General features: G+C 44.9%; 1 protein-coding gene across 4 annotated transcripts in view; it reads left to right on the top strand.

Moving 5' to 3' along the window:
• Positions 1-23,062, top strand: part of Nrg4 (neuregulin 4) — a 61,898-nt gene that overhangs the window by 33,619 nt on the left and 5,217 nt on the right. For 2 of the 4 annotated variants that reach the window (XM_055621733.1, XM_055621730.1), the window contains 5 exons: positions 4,179-4,325; positions 9,561-9,640; positions 15,842-15,930; positions 17,462-17,595; positions 22,459-22,540. In XM_055621733.1, coding sequence (XP_055477708.1) covers positions 4,179-4,325; positions 9,561-9,640; positions 15,842-15,858 — 244 coding nt within the window. In that variant the 3' untranslated portion in view covers positions 15,859-15,930; positions 17,462-17,595; positions 22,459-22,540. The remainder of the gene's footprint in view (positions 1-4,178; positions 4,326-9,560; positions 9,641-15,841; positions 15,931-17,461; positions 17,596-22,458; positions 22,541-23,062) is intronic. The other 2 variants (XM_055621732.1, XM_055621731.1) reach the window with 1 other exon arrangement.

The following is a 23,062-nucleotide window of genomic DNA, read 5'->3' as shown; positions in this document are numbered from 1 at the left end:
CAGCCAGTGCTCTAAACCCCTGAGCCATCTCTCCAGCCCCTGAACATGGCTTTTATAAAGAGAGTTCTTGCATTCCTCTTTCACCTGGACAGTGTTCTGTCTTCCTATAGCACTGCTGGATGTCTTGTTGGATTATGAAAATAAATAAAATAATTAGGGCCAGAGTTCGTCTTTGACTTTAGGTTTTAAAGCTTAAGTGACATACACAGCGAGCATGACAAGAGGGTCAGAAAGCTAGTTTCTTCTAACCTCAAGTCCAGCATTCTTTTTTTTTTTTTTTTCTTTAACACAGCTGCATCTGTTCATGATCTTTCAGTTTATGTTTTGTTTTGAGAGGGAGTCACCACAAATATCCCAGACTGGCCTCAGACTCATGCTAATCCTCCTGTCTCAGTCTCACAAGGGTCCAAGTTTGCTTCCTTTACTCTTGCTAAAGGCCGTCGATATCATAACAACTTTCCCCAGATGGACTTTTCTCGTGTCCAGTGTACTGACCGTGGCTTCTGTGCTGCCTGTGAAACTCTGTGGGTCCTGAGCCTGGGAGGTCCTCACGTCCCTGGGCGTTTGCAACCAGCCTTGTATTAATCGCCAGTTCCAGGAAAGTGTGTTAGCCCTTGGTGTTCATCAGGTTAGATGGCACAGCCTTTCGGTATGCAGTGGCCAAGTGCCGAAGCCCGGGAGCACTTCAGCAGAGTGACTGACATACAGATGGGCTGCTCAGCTCTGTGACATTCACCTTCCGCTCACGCTCATGAGAGCACTACTCCCAGCCCGCTGTGTCCCTGCTCCACTCTGCCCGGCTGGCGTTTGCTTGAAGTTTAACCTTTGTGTCATAACCGAAGCCGGAACATTTTCCTAAGTTAGCTGTAGCTTTCAGAGAAGACTTCTTACGCACGGCGCTGGGCAGGCAGTGTTCCCTTGTTTGTGTGGCAAATATCTGGAAAACCAGAATTCACTTGTAGGTTAGCCAAGAAGTACAACGTGTCTCTGCCTTTCTCTGATTTAATGAGGTGAAGAACAACAAAATGTTTTTGATGTTCTTTTGCTTAAATTTTTCCATCAGTGTTTTACTTCCTCCCCCTCTGGTGCCTTTCTCTGCTTGCTTCAATCCTGATGTGATCACTGAACTTTACACCATTCCTGGACTATCCCGTGCTCCTCCATAAGGCACACGAGTTAACTGAGTTCTATTTAGATACAAACAGAATCTTAAGAAAATTGTGGGAGAGCTCTTGTCTGTATTTCCGTGCCTCTAGAACAGCTCCTGTTTCTGGACTTAGAGCAGGGTTTTATCCTGTGGGACGCTACCTCTTCCTGGCTTCACTTTGCACGGTGTGTGCTGGGCTGCTTTCTAGGGTAGAGTCCCAACAACCTCTCCACCCACCACTCTTTCAGCTAAGAATTTCTTCCCTGACTCCAGACAGGGAAGTGCATAAGATTGGAACACACACCAAGAATTTACTAATAATAACATTTATATTAAAATAATTGAGTTATTTGTTCCTGATGTCAGTCATACTTATTAGTGATGGAAGCAAATTGGCACGCCGGACGCCGAATGCCATGACGCCTGCAGCACTGTCCGGAGCCGATGGGGATTTTGTGATCCTCTTTCACCACCAGGATGTGGAGCACAGAGCAGTGAAAGCACACTTAGGGCCATTTCAGAACCGCTGGAACCGCTGCCCTAGTCTCAAGCCAAATTCAATATCTTTATTAAAAAGTTACCAATTTAGATAGTAATTTTAAATTCAAATGTCTTAACAATATAACCCAAGTATCTGCTATTTCAATCCTTTCAGTGTTAAGGAACAACAGGAGGAAAACGGCAAAGCCTTCGTTTCCCGTTATTAACCCCCTGTGTTTCTGTAAGCAGAAGACCCTGTACGCACAGTAACAGCGCTGCAGGTCACAGCAGACAGTGGCCGGAAGTCTGAGCTGAGGTGTAGCATGCAGCCTCCATCCATCGGAGTTGTGTGGCTACAGGCACAGTGACGTGTGTGCTGTGTGTTCAGAACAAAGCTGCAGCTACGTGCTGTCACGCACGAGATGAGCCCTGCCACCGCCCCCAGGGCTTCAGCCTCGCTGCGAATGGTGTTTGGGCTTTGCATATTCCGATAGCCCGTATTGCTGCAAATTTGTCATAACCCCTACACACTGTTACATGACCTCATATAAGGTCATGAACCATGGTTCATGAAGCTACATCCTAAGGAATAGTGTGTGTGTCTGTGTGTGTGTCTGTCTGTCTGTTGTTCGGTTGGTCGGTCAGTTGGTCCTAAGAAGTGGAAAGTAAAACTAGAGAAAAACAAAATGAATTTTCACTTATCTTTTATCTTCTCATGTGTGTTTAATTGAGTCTGTGGGAATAATAATCATAGTTTTGTGTTTTATTCGTTTATTTATTTTATATATATGAGTGATTCATCTGCATGTCTGTCTGCACCATGTGCGTGCCTGGTACCTGCAGAGACCAAAGGAAGGCACGAGATCCTCGGGGATCGTAGTTACGGGTGGTTGTGAGCCTCCGTGTGGGTACTGAAAATTGAACCGGGACCTCTGGAAGAGCAACCAGTGTTCCTAACCACTAAGCCGTCTCTCCAGCCCCAAGGAAAAAAATTAGTACTTTAACATTTATACTGTAAGCAATAATGAGTTTTTCCTGAAAATATCTTTCACTTGGTGTTTCACACCCTGTCCTTATTTCCCCTTTCCTTGTCTCCACAAACCAGTCTTTGCAGTGGTTTGGGAGACCCACTGTGCTGCCTAAAGCCCCATGGAGCCAAGAACAGGAACCTCCTGCCTTCATCAGGGCGGTCCGAGGCTCACAAAACACCTGCCGTTTGAACGCTAAAATTCAGTCTGTGCTAAGTAGCTTTTGTCTTATTTATGTGTAGGCTATTAGTTATCCTATTACGTTAGTTGTTAAAACCAATCATTAGTTCACATATAATTTTCTAGGCGAGTTGTCCTTGTTAGTACAACGTGGGCAGCAGAGAGAATAAATGTCTAAATGCTTGCCTAATCTAAGAAGAGGTGAGGAGGAAAATTAGCTCTGCAAAATCAACCTTCACTTTTTTTTTTTTTGGTTAAAAAAATAGCTTTATATCTGTATCTGTCTGTACATGCACACTTGTTTCTATATAGCATTATTATTATTACATGTTGTGAATTTCCTACATGACTTCTTGAGTTACTTTATAATCAAATATTTATATTAAAAAGAAAAAACTGTTTTTTTGAAATAGAGTTTCACACTCCAGGCTGGGCTGGCCTAAAACTCATCATGTAGCCCAGGCTGGCCTTAAATTTGAGTTGATCCTCCAGCCTCAGCTTCCCAACTGCTAGGACTACAGCTGTGTGCCAGCATTCCCAGGGGAAATACTTTTTATTTTACATTCAACTGTAACACAAGTTGCTGGGATGCCAAACAGCATAATTCTTGTTAACGTGTATTAATCCTCTGAACATGCAAATGGGAAAAGGGCTAACTGACTATACCAAAGCCTGACCCTTTGTGGTATTTTTTTTCTGTTTTGTGTTGTCTCTGGAGACACAAAGAAATGCTGTTATTCATATAAGGTTGACGTAGTTCAAGGCGGCATTGCTGAGCAGGGAAGGAGTGTAATATTGAATAACTCTGGGTCTGGAAGAAACAGTGATCTTCAGGAAAAGTTCCGATCATTTATACAGCTATATAACATATGATAAAATAAATTGTAGAGGAATTTGAGTTATATACAGACAGTTACACCACTGGAAATGTAGACTTTAAGCCCCGGTGACACACACCTGCAGTTCCAGCTACTTGGAAAGCTGAGGCAGGAGGATAACTTGAGCCAGGGGATGGAGGACAACTAGACAAACAACATTGTGACCTTCTGCAAAGTTGGAAGGAAAAGAAACCCAGAAGGCATCAGCGCTGTCTGCACTTGGAGTCTGGACACCACCGATTCCCCTAGACGCTAAGCTGCCGAAGAACTGTAAAGGGAGGGAAGCAGGGAAACGTTGCATCTGTCTGTGCTCGTGGGGCATCACAGCAAGCGTGTGTGCTCCCCATTCACAGCCATTCACAGCCTGACACATAGAGACCTCTCCCTTCGCTCCAGCTGGAGACCCCGTGTGGTCCACATCCGTGCACGAAGCAGAGGTTCACTCTTTAAACTTTTATCCTGTAGGTGCATTGAGAATTACACAGGAGCTCGTTGCGAAGAGGTTTTTCTCCCAAGCTCCAGCGTCCAAAGCCAAAGTAACCTGTCGGCAGCTTTCGTGGCCCTGGCAATCCTCGTCACGCTCCTCATCGCAGCACTCTGCTTCCTGTGCAGGTAACTGAGGCGGAAACAGACCCTCGAGAGAGCAAAGGAGCACAAAAGCTTCGGCCTCTAAGTAACGCAAACACTCTTTCCTTCCAGGTGTTTCTGCAGATACTGTTTGATGTCTGGCAGTCTCTCTCTAATACAGTTTTACTAGAAACTAATCAGTCATTTTAAAAGCATCTTAAACAATTTCAGCTTGTTCTTTGTTACTGTCGTCATCATTCGACTCTAAGCTGGAAGGACCCACACTCAGTAATCATGCTTAAGTCACACGAGTGTTTATTTATGTGAGGTGTTTTTCCAGTAAGCTTTGAACATGGGTTCAACCCATCATATTGTGGTAAGAAATAGAGTTTATTTCTCTAGACAGACACTACGACTGCTTTAGCCAGAAATAGTGCATAAATATATGACAATTTAGAATTAAGCTCCATCTTAGAATCCGCGAGTGTCCTGTAAGAGGCCTAAGCAGAGAAAAGCAGCAGCCCCAGCTGGACTCCCAGTCAATGGTGACAACTAGCCGTCTGAGCGAGGCCCCTGGACATCCTGCTCCTCTGAGCCTTTAGTTGCCTCATATTATCTGCTGGTTGCCCGCAATCACGCAGAGGTCCCCAGGTTATGGGAAAAAGAAAAAAAAAAAACAAAAAACAAAAAACACCTTACCTGTCAACCAATAGAACCGTGAGAGAAAAACTTTAATCTCCTGAGTTTAGAGTAACATGTTATGAAGTATTGGATTCTTAGTATTAGGAAATTTGTTTGCCCTTCACTTTAAAACATTTGAGGAAACTGAATAATGATCTATTCTTATTCCGTCCCTCTATGCATGTTTTCCAGGAAAAATATGCTAGGAAAAAGATCAGCTTAACTAAGTCTAATTTCTCACTGTTCACTTTAGTGTTGACTTGGAAATAGATTCTCGTCTTCCATTGACTGGCCGTTGGGCCTTTGAGCAGTGGCCATGGGGGCCCTGCAGAATGAATGGATTAACCCTTTAATGCATAGCGGAAGATGGATTGTCGTTAGATGACTTTATTGTTAAAAGGAGCTCTGTCTGACTTGCTGGCCCTGTCTCACCATGTGGTACCCAAGATCATAAATGACCTAGTTAGAAGGTCCTTACTGGATGCTGGGCAGCTGTCAATGCCATGTTCTTAGCGGTCTCAGCATCCAGAACCATGAGCTAAATAAGCATCTGTTCTTGGTGAATTACCCAGCCAATGGTATTTGTATAGCAACAGGAAAAGATGGATGCAGCCTTGATAGTTTAATCTCTTAAAAATAAAAACTTTCTCATTCATGGTATATAATCATTATGGTTTAGCATGGATTGGCTGTGCTAAACAGAGTCATAAGGGCTCAAAACTACAAAGCAGCCACCATGAGTGCTGTTGGTGGCCGTGCCAGAGGGAAAGAAAAGCCCCAGAGGGCCTCACACACAAAAGTGTCCCAGAAGCGACGCAGATACTCTGGCAGAATTCGTTTCACAGGTCTATTCAATTACAAAGAGCCTTTGTCAATGCAGCTCACCCTTCTGATGTCAGGTAGAGAGCCAGAAGCAGGTCTCACATAATGACTATGTCCGCCCACAGAGCTTTACTGTGGGTACACTGTCTGCAACCAGATTCCTTTACTCCACTCTGAATTTGAAGGGGGCGGGATGTTATTCCTCAGCTGTGCTGAGTCCCATTGAATGATGACGTTTTCATAAAAGAGCAAAGCACAGTTGCTCTACAGACTGCAGGCAGAATTCAGAAATGTTCTGATTAAATGTAGATGTAGTGGTTTTTGCTTGCAGTTCCAGCTCTTGAGAGGCTGAGGCAGAAAGATTGCTGTTAGTCATGGCCAGCCTGGGTGATTTCTAGAGCGAGGCCCCGGTCACAGGGAAGAACATTTCAGCCTGAGGTGCCCTCTACCATGCTGAGTGATTCCTTTTGGCCCAGCCATAGCTGTTTACACCTAGAATCCTAACACTTGGGAGGCTGATACAGGAGGATTGCTGTGAGTTCCAGGCAAGCCTGCCTACCAGGGGAAACCCTCCCTCAAAATTAAGCCCCAAAGCCTGATCTTTAGGGCATAAAGTATAGGCATGTAGGCATGAGGAGCAGAAGACCATGTTAGAATGATTGTTGTTAACTTAAAAAGAAACCTCTAAAGCCAGGAGAGGCAGCCACGTGACAGTCCAGGGCTAGCCTCCACCACGTCCAGAGAGCCTGCCTCAAAAGCAAACACAGAAAGAAAGAAATCACAAATGTCAAGTGGATTTGTTTCATCCTGAGCTCACAGTATTTCTGAGGTCTAGTGGGGAAAGGTTAAGAGTACAAAGTAGTGCAGACTGTAAGCAGCCTCCACTGATTGACAGAAACAAGGAAAAATCAGCTCTTGGAGAGCCCACTGTCCTTCTCTACCTTGAAGGCCCCTCACAGCTTAAGGCTAGTTACTGACATGGAGGAAGAGAGGCGCCAATTAGAACAAGCACTCTAAGTCCACGAATCTTAGAAAAACCGGATAATGGTCTCATCTGGTTATAACCATGTCTTCCGACGTAGTGTGCCAAAGGGAAGATCAGCTGGTTAATTCATTATTCACTGTTCTGCCGATTGGGAAGCAGAATGCTCATTTGCTACTGATTGGTTGTTAAACTACTTTGTGTGGCAGTAGCCCCCACGACCTGGATTTGGCTGCAGCGACTATGAGCTTGCAGTGGCTTAAATGCATTCTCCAAACTTCATGCTACAACTAAGAGTAGAATCAGGTATTCAAAATATTTGTTTGTGGGGAGAATCAAGCCATGATATAAAATAAGTTTATATTTAATAAATAATTAATGTTTAATATGTATGAAAAATAAATGGGAGCTGAAGGGACTGCTCAGTGGTCAAGAGCACTTGTTGCTTTTACAGAGAAACTGGGTTTGATTTCAAGCACCCACATGGTGGTTCCCAACCGTCTGAAACCTGACAGGGGGTCAGGTCTCTCTTCCGAACCCCTCAGGCACCGGGCACGCACACGGTGCATTTACATACATGCAGGCAAAACACTCACACACAAAAATTAAAATCCAAAGTTTTTAAATAAATAAATGATAGGTTTACAAAAGAGCAGACTTGGCAAAAGCCAATATAGAAGCTGAGAAAATAAAATTATAATTTAAAAAATTCACTATATCTTATTCAATATTTTTTAAGTTTAGTTTTTGTTTTTAAACAGATTAGAAGCAGTAAGTGGAGGAATGGAGGGAAGGGAGAGACAGAGGAGAGAGAGAGAAAAGAAACAAAGAACCCTGGAGGAGAGATGAAAATGGAAAAAGTATCCCAAACCTAAAAGAAAAAAAAAACTATAAAAAATTAAGGAAAGGTCAAGAAATGTAGAAAACAGAGTGAGTATGTCTAATTCAGTTTCTCTGGAGTTGGGGATGGGGGAAAAAGACTAAGGACAGAGGCAGTGCTTGAAGAGGCTAATAGCTGAGATGCTGGGAATTTGTAAGTTAGCCACAAACGCAGCAACTGTCAAGTGGGTCAAAGAAAAAGACACAGGCATAGCACAGCCTCATAAAAATCACAGAGCACTGACCCTAGGGGAACCTCGCTAAAGTAGAAAAGACAGCGAGTCTTCAGGGACCCAGCGGCCGACTGGGGCAGAGGCGAGGAGGCGGCAGGGGCACTTGCAGTGAGCTCAGTGAGCAACAACTGCAGACCTCTGTAGCAGTGCAAACGTCTTTCAAGAGCGAGGGACAAACGATAACTGTAGCTATGCAGACTTAGAGCTAGTCCCCATGACTCTTCTGCCTGAGGGCCAGAGTGAACTGACTCTCCTTGCTATGAGTGTGAGATGGAGAAGTGGTGTGTAAATATCATCTTGTGTGTTTGTAAAATATAACATACATGTGACAGCATATGCAGCCAAGAATGACCTCGCCTGCGCATCTTCCTCACCTCTACCTCCTAGACGCTGGGATGTCGTGTGTGCTGCCACGCCTGGCTGAGTGCTGACTCCTAACCTGCCCATAAACGTTGTTACTCACTCTTTTTGAAGTGCTCTATTTTACAAACAGTTTTCTTCCTAGCCATAAAACTTAGACATTGGAACCCTGAACATTTAGGAAATCGATGTGAATTTAATTTAGAAGTAGCATTTGTCTTATAAAAATAATATTGCAAAGTAACTTTCAGGTCAGGCTGAAAGGTGCTTGAAACCTGGGGATCTGAGTCTCCTTGTGCACGGCAGGCCCTCTCCCAAGCAAGCTGTCTCCTTAGCCCCTCTCTCCACGGGGTAGATAGAGACAGGCAGGTACCTGCTCACTAACCATCTAGCCTAGCTGAACCGGTGAAAACCCTGCCTGTTTCAAGGGAGTAAGGCAGGAAGCAATAGAGAAAACCTGATGTCTTCCTCAGGCCTTGACTCGGGCAAACGTGTTTTACACACACACAGTGGCAGAGAGGGAGGGGGGAAGGAGAGAGAAATGTTTAATAAATGAAAAAGAATGGAAGCAAATAGTCCTCTAACAGAGCCAACTGATGGTTTAGAGAGCTTTGACCTGAGGGCCTTTGGGGATTTCTGTAACTTAGGAAAAGATGCTACTTGAAAGAAGCCAAAAAATGTTCCCCACCTCCAATACTATAACCCCCCTCTAGAACTGGCATTTTGAGATTAGAGGCCAGCATGCTTTTAGAAAATGCCATTTTCCTTTGGCTAGATGATGTGAATTCATTTCCACTAAACGTAAGTTAACACACTGGGACTGACATATTGGGGGAAAAAAGCAAAGCAACTTTTCACATTGCAATATTCATTTTAATATTTAGAGTAGTTTTCAAAATCCACACAGTCACAAATTATAACCTGTATAAGGTTATAATCAGATGACCCAGAGCTGATGGAGCGTGGGCTCTAAATGACGTTTTTATTGTCATGACTTAGAGCTGCTCACTAAAGCCACCCCGTGTCACACAAACAGGTCTACAATGGTGGGGGTCACCTCTTTACAGGGACGCCACCCTGAGTCACAGCATCAGTCCCTGCTGGAGGGTCAGCTCAGCAGCAGCCAGTGTTGCTGCCGCCGCCTCAGGCAGGTTGGCTAAAGTGGGGACACAGCATTAGGGCAGCCCTGTGATTTTAGGCAGCGCTAGAGAGAGAATGAGCTTCTAAATACTCAAGCATAATTCTCTTTCTGATTCTTCTGATGTGTTTTCCAGGTACCTGTTTTCCATTTGATTTTTTTTTTTCTCTCCTCTTTGATGCCAGGAAGGGCCACCTTCAGAGAGCCAGTTCAGTCCAGTGTGAGATCAGCCTGGCAGAGACCAGCAATACCAGTACCCACCACAGTGAGTAAATTCCAAATGGGGTGTTTAGAGGCACAGGGGAGACCTTTGCTATTTATGTGTATGAATTTGTGTTCCCAGACATTCAAAAAAAGGGTGAGCCTACAAATTTTTTCATGGATTTTTGTGCTAATCGTTTTTCACATGAGGATAAATTTATTTGTTTGTTTTATGTTTCTCAAGACAGGACTTCTCTGTAGTCCAGGCTTGCTTTAGAAATCTGCCTGCCTTTGCCTCCCGAGTGCTGGGATTAAAGGCATGAGCCACCACTGCCCAGTGGATTAATTTATTTTCAGTGTGACAGAAGTAATATTTTGTCCCAAAATAAGTATGTGAAGTTATCTGAACTTCAACACTTGAAGTGATGCCCTCGGCTGTGCTGTGCTAAGGCAGACCTGAGGGACAGGGTTCCAGAAATGTTCTGATGTGGGTTGTGCTGGGAGGCCAGGGCAGCAGGGAACCTTAGGAGCGAGAGGCTGGGAAAACTACAGACAAGCCAGTGTTTACACGCTGTCTTGAGAGTTCTGGCAAAGCAGACAGCAAGCACGATTCCCTTTCTCCTACTTGAAAACAATGAAAAGTGGACAAACATGCCAGGGCCTGGTGTCACGGTCCTATAATCCTACTGTGGGAAACACAGGGACAGGAGGACCTCTGGGTTTGGCTGGCATATAATCTTGATGAATTAGATCCAGGCTCAGCAGGATGACCCTGTTTCAAAATCAACTAATGGTCAAGGAGGGACATTAGCAATATCAACAACAAAAGTTAGGTAGCATTCCTATCAATACTGCAGACAGGGCAATAATTTAAAATAAATTTAATAATTTAGATCTGGCATAATCTAGATTAAATAGACAAATTCTTCAAAGAAGGGAACTATGAAGCAGAGGTGACTTAAGGGGCGGGGGTCCCAGCTCATGTGTAGGCCTACCTAGCCTGCAAGATTCCCTGCTTCTGTCCTCAGCACCACAGAAAGCCAGGCAGCGTTCTATGCACTTACAGTATGAGCCCTGCACAAGGAATACAGACAAGAAGATCAGACATGCAAGGATATTCTCAGCTACAGTGAAGCCAGCCTGGGCTACATGGAGCCCTGTTTTCAAAAAATGTATACCTGGAAAGTAATATTTAAAAAGTTAAAAACATTTTAAGATACTTCAAATAGTTCTATATCTATTGATTGAATTTGTATAGGAACTTTTCTTCAATGACAGTCCAGCCCTAAATAGCTGAACTGATACCAAATTTCCAATGAAGAAATAGGTATATTCTGTATAAACTCATCTAGAAATATTGAAGAGAATACAGAATATGAGACAAGATAGTAGTTTAGAGATGTTGCAAGATTATTAATATTAAAAGGTAAAGTATATTTCCCTATATTAGAAACTGCTAGATATAGAAACTTTAAAAACAGCTGGGTGTGGTAACGCACACATTTAAGCCCAGCACTCTGGGAGGCAGAGGCAGGAGGATCACTGTGGGTTCAAGGCCAGCCTGGTCTACAAAGCAAGTCCAGGACAGCAAAGGCTACACAGAGAAACCCTATCTCCAAAAACCAAAAGAAAGAAGGAAAAAAAAAAAAGAAACTTTTAAAGCAAGACATCATTTGTAACAGGGTCTCAGTGCACAGGGTGAAGCTAAGAGAAGCCATGAAAGACCCTGTGGGGGTTGAGAGAAAATGGCCCTCAGAGGCTCATGGTTTTGAATATATGGTCCAAAGGTGGTGGAACTTCTTGGGAAGGACTAGGAGGGGCGGCCTTGTTGGAGGAGGTGTGTCCCTGGGTGTGGACCTGGAGGGTTTAAAGACCATGCCATTCCCAATGTGCTCTCTGCTTCCGGCTTGTGGATGAAGATGTGAGCTTATGTCTACAGCTTGTTGCCAAGCTTCCCTGCCATGTTGGAGTCTTAAACCTCAGGAACCATAAGCCAAACAAATCCTAATTACCAGCCAAACGAACCCTTCCTTCTGTGTGTTACCTTGTCCACGGTATTTTATCACATTAGAAGAACAGTGACTAATACAGCTGTGCCTGATGAAATCTGCAATAGTGCTAAGAAAAGAGAGAGAGAGAGAGCACCAGCTAATTGCGGGGATTGCTGCGTTGAGGGGTTTGGAAGCATTATATTAAGATGTCCGTTCTCTTCAGTTTGAATTTGCGCAGAGACGGGTGCCGTCGTGTTTTTGTGGTAACTGACAGGGTGACTGTCGCACACCCTGGGAACACGAAGGGCCTAGAATAGGAAGCAGTGATGAAACGGCACACTGTAGGGTCTAAGCGACACAACTTCCGCTTACTGAAAAACTACCATAGTCAAGACAGCAGGGTACTGGCGTGAAGGATGAAGGGTCTGGACATGGCTCCCAGACAGCCTCTAACAGGCTGCTGGGACACTCACATAGCCACAGGCAAGCAGGAATAAATTCATTTTTTCCATATACAACAACAGCAAAAATAACCAAGATGCCTACGAATGTAAAAACTAAGCTAAATCTCCTAGAAAGTGTCTATGCCATAAGATTAGGCAAAGACAGAATATGAAAGCACAGTTGGCAAACAGCTTGATGTACTGGGCTGCGTGCAAATTATCGATCCCCATGCTTCAAGGTGCCCCACTGTGAAGCTGAGTCAAACATCCGACAGGTGACAGGGAGTACAAAAACTCACTCAGCTGAAGGGTTCTCAGCTCAGGAACAGAAAGCACCTGAAGCCAAAGTGCGGCTGTTTTACCGAAGACAATACACAAGTAGCCAATAAGCAGGTGAAATATACTTGACCTTGACGTTCATTAAAAGACGGAAAAGCCACAGTAAAATGCCAGTCAACACGGTGACTCTGCCACGATTTTTGAGTCTGTGGGATCCGGGAAAGTGCAGCCATTGCTGCTGCGGCTATACAATGGTGTGGGCAGTTTACCGAAGCGCAATCCTTTGGGATCTTAGAGGGGTGCAGATGGCTCACAGGCCTGCCGCCGGCCCTTGCTCTCTCTGAGTCTCAGTTGGCCGCAGAATTGGTGCAAACCTGGGCTCAGAGCGCCACCTAGTGGTATGTCAGACAACATTCAGGCAACAAGGCTCTGACAAGCCAGACTCTGGGAAGGTTAATGCCCATGAGGATGCTGCCTTTTCCCTTTCGAGGTTTGCTGGTCTCAGCAACACTGACCACCATTTTGCTGCAGTCTGGCACACGGAACAGGTAAGCGGCATCCTACCGCAAGATGGAGCTTGCAGGACTCAGGAGACTAATCCTACTACAGGAGAGAACAGAAGGGGCAGGATGCAGTAGATCAAAGGGGACAAATGTGAGCAACATGCAGTGGCACATGTGCGTGAAAACGCCATAATGGAAACTGTTATTTTAATAGCAACCTTAAGCTAACAAGAGAAATAGTCCTGAATAAATAACCTGTAACGAATAAAAACAGCCCAATTCGAAAAACTGGCAGAGGATTTCCACAGAAATTTCTCCAAGAGCCTGTGAAATGTTGAGCATCTATGGCCTCTGGAAACATAAAAAGAAGAGTGTGGACCCCTCACATATTAGGAGTGGGTATGTGTTGGCAGCACACGCCTTAATCCCAGCCCGGGGGGGGGGGGAGGATGCAGAGGCAGGAGGATTGCTGTGAGTTCGAGGCCAGCCTGGTCTACAAAATGAGTCCAGGACAAAGCTACAGAGAGAAACCTGTCTTGAAAAAACATGAGGATAGAGAGAGAGAGACCATGTGTTGGCAAGGATGAATACAAGCTGGAGCCCTTGATTTGCTGGTCATAATATAACATGTTATAGTCACCCTGAGAAACAGTATTGTATGTCTCAAGCAGAACCACAGAATCACCATTTATCCAACAGTTGACTACCGGGAGTTTACATGCTTGAACAAATATCTGTACGCCCACACTCACAGAAGCTGCATTCACAACAGTCAAAGGTGGAAAACAACTGGCGTGTGAATGGATAAAATAAATGGATGCATACAGATGGAACACTAGTTATCCTTAAAAGGGGGTGTAATTCTGATACTATAATGTCAGTGAACTCTGAAGACGTTATGCTAAGTGAAAAAGCCAGCCTCAAAAGTAAACACTGTACCTCCGCTGAAATGAGATCCTAGAGCGATCAAGTGCAACTGTGGAGAGAGTTCTTGTTTAACGTGTAGAGTTTTAATTTGAAATAATGAAAAGTTTCTAGAGGTGAAGTCTATTCCTAATATGTGACTGTACCTAATGTCACTGAACTTGACAATGGCTAAAATGGCAAATTCTGTTATTTAGTTCCCAGTGAAGTCAGCCACAGTGGAAGACACACTAATAATCAAGGACGCCATCATGCGATGCCCTGAGCTTTCATGTGCTCAAGGTGATCACAGTCTCACGACGCTAAGGAAACGTGTCACTTGCTGCGTAGCTTAGTGGCAGCTCTAATTAATGGCTTGTGTTGGCCCTTGTTTCCTCTAGAGTGTTACTGTCTAGAGTCACACTCCGTGGTAAAGCGCTCGACAGCAAACCAACCAAAGTGCTCAACGAAAATGGCAGGGTTTTATTAGTGTGCTGTCAGCCGGAAAGGTTAACACAAACAGGGCCCAATGCAAGCGGGTGTGTGTGTGTGTGTGTGTGTGTGTGTGTGTGTGTGTGTGTGTAAACAGCACTCTGCCATGAGCCCTGACCATGCTCTCTCTCGCATCCCTCAAGATACGGTTTCCCAGAGTAGTTGATGGGTCAGTAAAACTCAGTGACTGCTTTTTATAAATCACGTGCAGATAAAGCACATTTTCCCTTTCCTATTTGCAAAGACACATTTGTAAAAAGAAATCGGGTTTTGGAGAGCTGGCTCTGTGGCTAAAAGTGCATACTGTTCACCTATTTGGACAGCTCACAACCCCCTGTATCTCCAGCTCCAGGAGGGTCCTCTAACCTCATAGATGTACAATCCCTCCCATGCCACATACACATCGTTTTAAAAAATATTAAGAAGAGTAGGAAGTGATCTTACAGACTTTCCTTACATAAAATACACCCTACTCTGGAGAGAGCTCTAAATTTTAACTATTTTTTTCTTTATATATTAGTTAGGATTTTGTTTATTTTCTGAGGTTAAGTTGTACTCCACAGCTCGGGATGCCCTGGAACTTACTGGAGCCGAGCTTCCTCAAGCTTGAAACAGTCCTATTACCTCCGCCCCCCAAATGCTGGTGTTAACGGGTATGAGCCCCCACACTTGAGTGAAATGAGTATTTTTGTTTCGTTTTTCAAGACAAGGTTTCTCTGTGTAGCCTTGGCTGTTCTGGACTCGCTTTGTAGACCAGGCTGCCCTCTAACTCCCAGAGATCTGCCTGCCTTTGCCTCCCTGAGTGCTGGGATTAGAGGCATGTGCCACCACGCCTGGCTGAAATGAATATTTTTTTTTAATGGAGAAAAAAGACCATGAGGCTATACATATAATGACAACCAAAAGCCAGGATAGGATGAGTACCAGCTTACAGAGTTAGCAAAATTGGGCAGTCTCCCTCCTCCTCCCCAGGCCAAACAGCATTCATATATAAGGCCATAGCACAGCAAAGGAAAGGAGATGTGTGATATAAAAGCTGGACTCTGAAATGTGCCTGTTACAGACAGTGGAAGGCGCTCAACAGCCACAGCTCAGACCTGTTTTGAAAATTAGAAAGTTCAGAGGCCATGTTCCGTACCGTAGGGATAGTCGCTGGTCCTGACTCATGTTCCCCATTGCAGATGGCCTTCCACGGGTCCTTGGGGCTGGCTGGCCAGCGCAGCGTCCCCAGGATTCTCCCACCCTTGTGTTTAACAGTTTTCCCGTGTTTGGCATCTGCTGCTGTCTTTGCGGTCAGTGATCACCCTGGCACTCTGCCCAGGACCCAGCCCTTGGTAACTGAATATTTCAGGAGGAGCATTAAGCTGTTAGGACTTTAGGCAGCAGCAGAAGGGCAGGAAAACAGAGGCAGGCCCTTGAGCGACTAGAACGGGCATGCTGAGGGTGTGCACAGGGGCTGTGGGCAGCAGCTGTGGGTGTGGATGTGCGTTCACCTCTAGTCTTCGGCCACAAGCGGAAGTTGTGCTGTTGTATGTGCAGTAAGAGGGTAGGTATGTGAGTGTATAGGTGTGTGTGTGTGTATGCAGGTAAGAGGGTAGGTAGGTAGGTAGGTGTGTGTATGTGAGTGCACAGCCCTATGTCTGTCTTTCCACAGGTCACAGAGAACACTGAAGACACACCCAGCGCAGAGCATTATTGCGATCAGCTTACACAGGCAGAAAGTGAACCATACGAGGAGAGAAGGTATCGCTCTAGTTTTCCTTTCCTTAGACATGAGGTTTGGTAACCAGTCCTGTCTGAGCCAGCCTGTTTAGGGGAGGGGAAGTGGTACACCCTGCAAGGGGTTATGGCCCAACACTCTTTCCAGCAGTGATGGGTACAATCAAACCAGGCAGAACTCCTGAGCAGTGTCTGAAGTAAGGAAAGAGATGAAAATGCGTTCAGTGCAAGGAGTAGCTGCTTTAGAGCATTACAAAACATCTCACTTCCACTCTTGGCTACTAAATGAAAAAAGAAATTTAAAAGGCAGGACATTGAGTGTTCCTGGGTATGGTGGAGGAGGTTTATTGTAGATCTGTGGGAGAGCACAGCCAGAGGCAGGAATATCTGGGAGAGTCCACAGTGGACAGGAGCAGACTGAGCTGGGTCACTTGAGGAGAGGAGGTAGGGAGGAGGGAGAGCCAGCCCAAGAGGCCAGGAGGGCAAAGAGAAGACCAAAAGACAAAAAAAGCTCGGTACTCGAAATGGCTGGAGTATGTAAGGAAGGGCAGCTGGAGGAAGGGCAGCAGGAGGAAGGGCAGCCTGGCCCCCAGGCTGGAGAACTTTAGGAGTATACCAGCCCCACCCCCACCCTGTGACAGGGAAGGACTGGGAGATTCTGGGGGAATTGGGCAGCCAGGTCTTTGATATGTTAAATAAGAACCTCGGCCATTTGTCCCAGGGTTTGAGACCTGGAAATGTAAGAGTCTGAGAGGAGGGAACCTGAATTGAGAAAATGCCTGCAGAGAATCAAGCTGTATGCAAATACAGACTGAAGAGCCACACAGACATTTCATGTGCTAACTGAGAAAAGCATCCTTTGATGGCTACTGCGAAGACCAGAAGAAACTTAGGAGTGTTGTGTCTCTACAGGTTTTACTATCTTAGAGTTACTATTGCTGTGGTGAAACACCATGACCAAAAGCAGCTTGAGGAGGAAAGGGTTTATTTGGCTTCCACATCCTGGGTCACAGTCCCTTGTGGGAAGGAAACTAAAGCAGGGATTCAAGCCAGCTGGGAACCTGGAGGCAGTGGCTGACACAGAGGTTGTTCCAAAAGACCAGGAATAAACAGACTCCACTGTAAATACATGAGGTTCTTTTTATTGCAAATTAGAAGCTGCAGCTTGGGCTCACACCGCCCACCGCCAAAGCGGTGAGAGCCGAAAGCCCGGGGTTCAGGTTAGTTGGGTGATTCTGGTCCCTCCCAGCATGCCCAGGGCAATTCCTGCCTGGCAAGTATCTATTGGTCAAAATGTGGCATTTTGAATCGATTGGCTATAGGAAGTTCCCCAGACCATTAATGATCTGGTGTCCCTCCCTAGGGGGATGGGCCAGTTTCCTAGCAATTCTATCTCTAGTGGGTGGGGAAAAAATGCAGTCCTGGACTTATCCACCCACCTAGTTCAGGCCTTAAATAATAGCTGCTAATTTTTAATCTTTTGGTCTCTCAAGGTCATGGGGAGGCCTGCTTACTGGCACGTTCCTCATGGCTTGTTCGCCATACTTTCTTACAGAACCGAGCACCACCAGCGATGTCCCAGGATCCACAGCTCAGGGATGTCCCCACCCACAGGGGCTGGGCCCTCTCCTGTCAATAACTGATTAAGAAAATGCCCTGCAGGCCTGCTGACAGCCAAATTTTACCGAGGTATTTTCTCAATTGATGTGTCCTGTCCCTGCCCCACTCCCCAGCCTCCTCCCACCCTACCCTCATCAGCCAGATTGCTCTGGCTGTGTCAAGTTGACATAAAACTAACCAGAAAGAGTTCCTGACCTGTAATTTTTGGTGCATATTTTTGCAGAAAGCAAATTTGGTCTTCTTGGAGGCAATGTTAATTGTTAATGGTTCTCCGGCTTCCTTTGCTCCTGTTGAGGTTGCGCTTAAACATGGTAGACAAGAAGCCACAGCACCTTCCAGGAGCTTCTTGTGGAGGTCTGGGACTTAGTGATATGTTAGTCACAGCCAGGACGCAACCCCCGCCTGCCAGGTTGGTATAGCAACCCTGGCCTGCCAGGCTGGCGTGCTCACAGGCTTTTCCATACAGCCTCATCCAGCACTGCGTGATTCGTCAATCCGCTCATCCGTCATTATTTGACAGGTCAGGAGTGTCAGGGTTTGAGGCCAGTAGACAAAGTGACCCTGGTATGTCCAACTAAGTCTTTAGAAGACTTCCGATTGAGAGGCAGCCCCTAACTGAGATAGTTGGACTCAGCGACAGTCTCACTGGCCACTTTGCTTTGCTAGTGTGAAGCTGGCACTCAGCCAATAGACACTGAACTTTCATTTTTTTCCAAACTCTTAATACGAGGCAAGATCTCCTCGTGTGCTGGTCAGCAGCAGCAAACTATCCCATGATTCCAGTCATCTCATGATCGGGCCAGTCACGGGCTCTGTGGGCCTCCTGGCTAAGCCGCACGGTTTTGGTTAGGTGAAGTGTGTACTGAATGCACTTGAGTCGTGAATATTCTCAGCTTCTAACAGGTTTGGCTGGCTTGCTGGAGAAATCTGAGCAGACAGCCTGGCTTCCTTCTGCCCCCTCCCGCTCAGATCCTTGTGCGAAATGCTTTACACAAGCAGGTTCCACGGATGTTTGTGTTGCTAATGCTCAAAGTTTAAAGCTCCTTTTTGTTGTTCTCTGCACTTTCTATGTATTCACTATTACAGGTCACCAGGTCTCCTCCCCCTAAGCAGCCCTGTTTCTCTCCAGCTCTCCCTCTCTGGTGCCCACTCGTGTCTTCACTCTGTGCTTTCCACACTCTTAACACTGCATTCATAAACGTGTACTCAGACAGGCTTCTTTTGCACAGTCCCAGCCATCCAAGATTCTTTTCTTTTTGTAGCTCACTGATGCATTTTCCATTTTAACAATTGGGGTTTTCTCTTGATGGTTTTTAAATTTTGCCTTTTGGTTTGTTTTTGAGAATTTCACATATTTTGTGTATGTGCACAAGCTTATGTACACACACTTATAATTACAAACTGCTATGGTCATTTTGTATTGCCCCTGTATGGTAAGGGCTGGCCTCTTGGAGTTAGCTAGCCTATCAGAGGGCTTATCACTGGACAAGACGGCTCCACCTCCATCTGTTGCCTGAATTTCTCCTAGGAGTGAGGCTTTTCAGTATTCCCCCATCCACACTGTCATGTCAACTGGTAGTGTCATGTTTACGTTCTTGGTTAGACCATCACATTGAGATTTCTTGTGTGCAGCATCCCTGTCATATAGAGAAGACACTGTCTTGCAGCAGATGTCCAATTCTGGACCACTGCCTCGTGCCTCCCTATCCTTCTCCATGTTTCATGAGCCTTAGGTGTATGGGTTGTGTTGCTGATGTATCATTTGGGGCTGACCACCACACAGTCAATGGTTCTTTTCTTTTTGATCCCTTTGTGGCTTCCTAAAATAGTCTCCATCTACTGCAACAGACTTCTTTGATGAGGGGTGTCTTAGGCTTCTATTTGCTGTGAAGTAACACCATGTCATGGCAATTCTTACAAGGAAAACACTTAATTAGGGCTGGCTTCCTGTTCAGAGGTTTAGTCCATGATCATCATGGCTGGAAGCAAGGCAGCCCGCAGGTAGACATGGTGCTGAAGTTCTTCACCAGCAGGCAGCAGAAAGAAACTGAGACACACTGGCCAGGCTTGAGCTTTTGAGCCCACCTCCAATGACACACTTCCTCCAGTAAAGCCACACAAGGCCATGCCTCCTAGCAGTGCCATTCTCTATGGGCCTATGTGGGGCCATTTTCTTTCAAACCTCCACAAGACGTGACATTTATTGGTAAATAAATAAATAAAAAGATAGATAGATAAATAAATAAATAGATAGATAAATAAATAGATAGATAAAGATTAAGACCGATTAAACATCTGTTCCCCGGGACTTAAGTACTGCTATTGTACCTTTCAAGATATCTTGCCATTCTGGTCATTGTTTCTGTGTTACCGCTGGATAGGCCCCCTGACTGCTTTTCTCCCAAGACTGCTTGCACACGTCACTCCATACTAGAGATCTAGTCCTCAGGGAGGCGGCTTCTAGGGCGCTTCAGCTCAATTGTAAAATCTTAAGATTTACTGGGAGTTATATGGTGATGCACACCTTTAATCCCATCTTTGGGAGGCAGAGACCAGTGGATCTCTGTGATCCAGGCCAGCCTGGTCTACACGGAGAGATTTACTGCTTTAAAGCACTTTGAAGAAATGCATTCACTTTGTGTATGGCCATCCCCACTGTCACTGCCCAGAACATCCTCATCCCATACTGAACCATTGTCCTTCTTCAAGTCCCCTTTTGTATCAGCCCTAAAAACCAACAGAAAACGGAGACATACACTCACTCCTTGTTCTCTGTAATTGGCTGATTTCAATTCAACATGTCTTCAAAGCTCATTCACACTTAGTCAAGATTACATTCTTTTAATAAGAGCTCAATATTATTCAGGGTGTATATATTACATTCTATATACCATGCAAATATATTTTATTTCCAATTTGACTGCTGTAAACACTGATGTTACAATATATACCACCAGGGCCCCTGCTCTTATTTTGAAATATTATACTTTAAGTAGAATTTCTGAATCTAATTGTAATTGTGCTTCATTTGACAAGAATCGTACTGTTTTCTATTAACAGTTGCACCATTTTAGAGTTTTACCAGTACTGGGGCCCAACACTTGTGTATGTTGTGTTAGTTACTCTATGCACAGGGAAGACAAGTGAGACAGGGAAATGGAAGACACCCACCATCCTAATGGGGTGAGGTATCCTCTCATTGGGGTTTCACATGCATTTCCCTGGGCATTGGTATAGTTGACCATACTGCCAGTGTTTTTTGTTAGTCATTTATATTTCTTCTTTGGAGACCTGTTTAAGTCCATGCCAATTTTAATTAAATGTGTGTTTACACTTTAGTTCTGTATTCTGGACAGTAAGTCCTTATTGGTGGGCTACAAATATACTTTTCAATTCTATGTATGAACTTTTTGCTCTTTAAGTATATTTTCATGCACAAAATTTTGATTAGTCTGCTTAGGTCAATTTTTGATCTCTAAAACTTGGTAACAACTTCACAAAAAAAAAAAAAATCACTGTAAAATTCATTATCCTGATGGTCTATCCTGATGTTTCCCCACTGTTCTCTTCCAAGAGTTGTGTAGTTTTTTAGCTGCTGTTGTTAAACTTTTAGAAATTGATTTTGAGTTAATTTTCATGTACGGTATTACCTAAGGCCCCAATTCCAGCACTGTTTCCTGGAGGCCTGTCTGCTCCTTATTGGAAATCTTTTTGGTGCTTTTGTTTAAAGTCATTCATGCTGCAGAGGTTTCTTTTGTAAGGCTTTCTCTTCCGTCAGTTTATCTTGATGCCAGAATCACTGTTCTAGAATTAGATGACTCATCCCACTTTATTACTCAAGACTGAGCTGGCTATTCTGAGTCCCTCGAAACTGTATCTGAACTTCAGGGTGCATTTTTGTGTCCAGAAAAACAAAAGCAGTACTGCGAGGTTGTGAGACTGCCTGTAGGTAGTGCCAACACTTCACAATTTTCAGCCCATCAACATGGACGTGTTCCATCATGTCGTGGCAGTCCCAGTATCTTATTCTGTCTGATGTAAACCGGCTCACCAGAAGAGGACTCCAGATCTCATCTTAGATCATTGTGAGCCGCCATGTGGTTGCTGGGATTTGAACTTAGGAACTTTGGAAGAGGTCCTAACCTCTTAAGCTCTAAGCCATCTCCAGCCCCAGTTTCTTATTCTGGATGCTGTTATAAAAAAGACCTGCTCTAATGTCTGACTGTTCACTGTTAAAGTAAAGAAAGGACGCTGGTCTTCTGTGTTGACCTTGTGCTCTGCTACTCTACGTTTATTGGGTCTGAAAGTCTTCTGTGGAATCTTTAGTTTTCAGTGTGTAATATCATACAATTTGCTTCTTTCCAGTTTGGTGCCTTTTCTTTCAGCTGCTTAGTGGCTCTGGCCAGACCAAGCTGACTAGCAGCAGTGCAGGCAAGCATCCTTGCTCCACATCTCATCCAATGGCTGGGAATTCACTGTGGGCGATTTCCTGGTGGCTTTATGTTGAGGTGATTTTCCTCTACTTCTGGCTAGTTGTTTTTAATTACAAAAGGATGGTTTTTACCAAATGCCTTTCCTGTTTTTCCTTGAAAATACCGATACTGTGTTGGACAGTGATTTGTCTGTCCTACAAATTCTTCACGCTGGGCTCACCTGTTTACACTCTTCCAGTTCCACCTTTCAGCTCTTTTTTCATTGTCCCTCCTTGACCCCAGAGGCCTCTGAAAGCATCTAGTAAGGTCATTTGTTGTTAGTGTTCTTTTTTCCTTAGTGGCTTTTCATAATTCCTTTTTCTCTTTGTGAACATCGATTCTCTCCCTTATCACCTTCCTGTGGATCCTGTGAGTGTATGTAAGTCTCTAGTAAGCTGCACCAACTTCTCTTGCTTCTTTTTTGACTATCTGTGTTTGAACTCTCAAATCCATACCACAGCGTATGTGTGGAGGCCGAAGGACAACTTTCACCAGTTCTCCTCTTCTGTCGTGTGGGGAGTGAACGTCAGCACCTCCACCAGGTGAGGGCCTTGCCTTGGTATCTAGAAGACAATGGAAAATGGAACTCAGATAAACAGCAAGCTGGGCAAGTGGGGCGCTAGCTAATGGAGCCAAGATGATATTTTCCCCTGGAACACCCAGCGCTGAGCTTGTGAACTTATTAAGTGAGGAAGGGGAACAGTTGGGACCCCTAACTCTTCCTAACTTAGGTTGTGTCTTGGCAGCAAGCACCTTTACCTGCCAAGTCATCTTGCCAGCATCTATCTCCATTCTTGAACGGACCTCATTTCCCTGGGCCTCTGTGTGCCTGTCACTTTTCATTTTGGCTGTGTCAGTATTCTATCACTATCCCCCCCCCCCCCCCACTCTGATCTTGAGGTTTGGCGGTTTGCTTTTCTAACAAAAGGTATTACTCTCCCAGACCTTTTACAGGTGCTCCTTTTTGTGAGGTCCTTCATTTGACATCCTCTCCCCCTTATTCAGCAATTTATGCAGCAATCCCTGTTATGCCAGTTTCCCCCAGACTGGCTGGGTAATCCTCT

Source organism: Psammomys obesus, unplaced genomic scaffold (assembly GCF_907164565.1).
Source record: "Psammomys obesus unplaced genomic scaffold, mPsaObe1.curated_primary_1811, whole genome shotgun sequence".
Taxonomy (NCBI): domain Eukaryota; kingdom Metazoa; phylum Chordata; class Mammalia; order Rodentia; family Muridae; genus Psammomys; species Psammomys obesus.
Note: the sequence above shows the minus strand (reverse complement) of the source record. Positions and strands in the feature narration are given on the sequence as shown.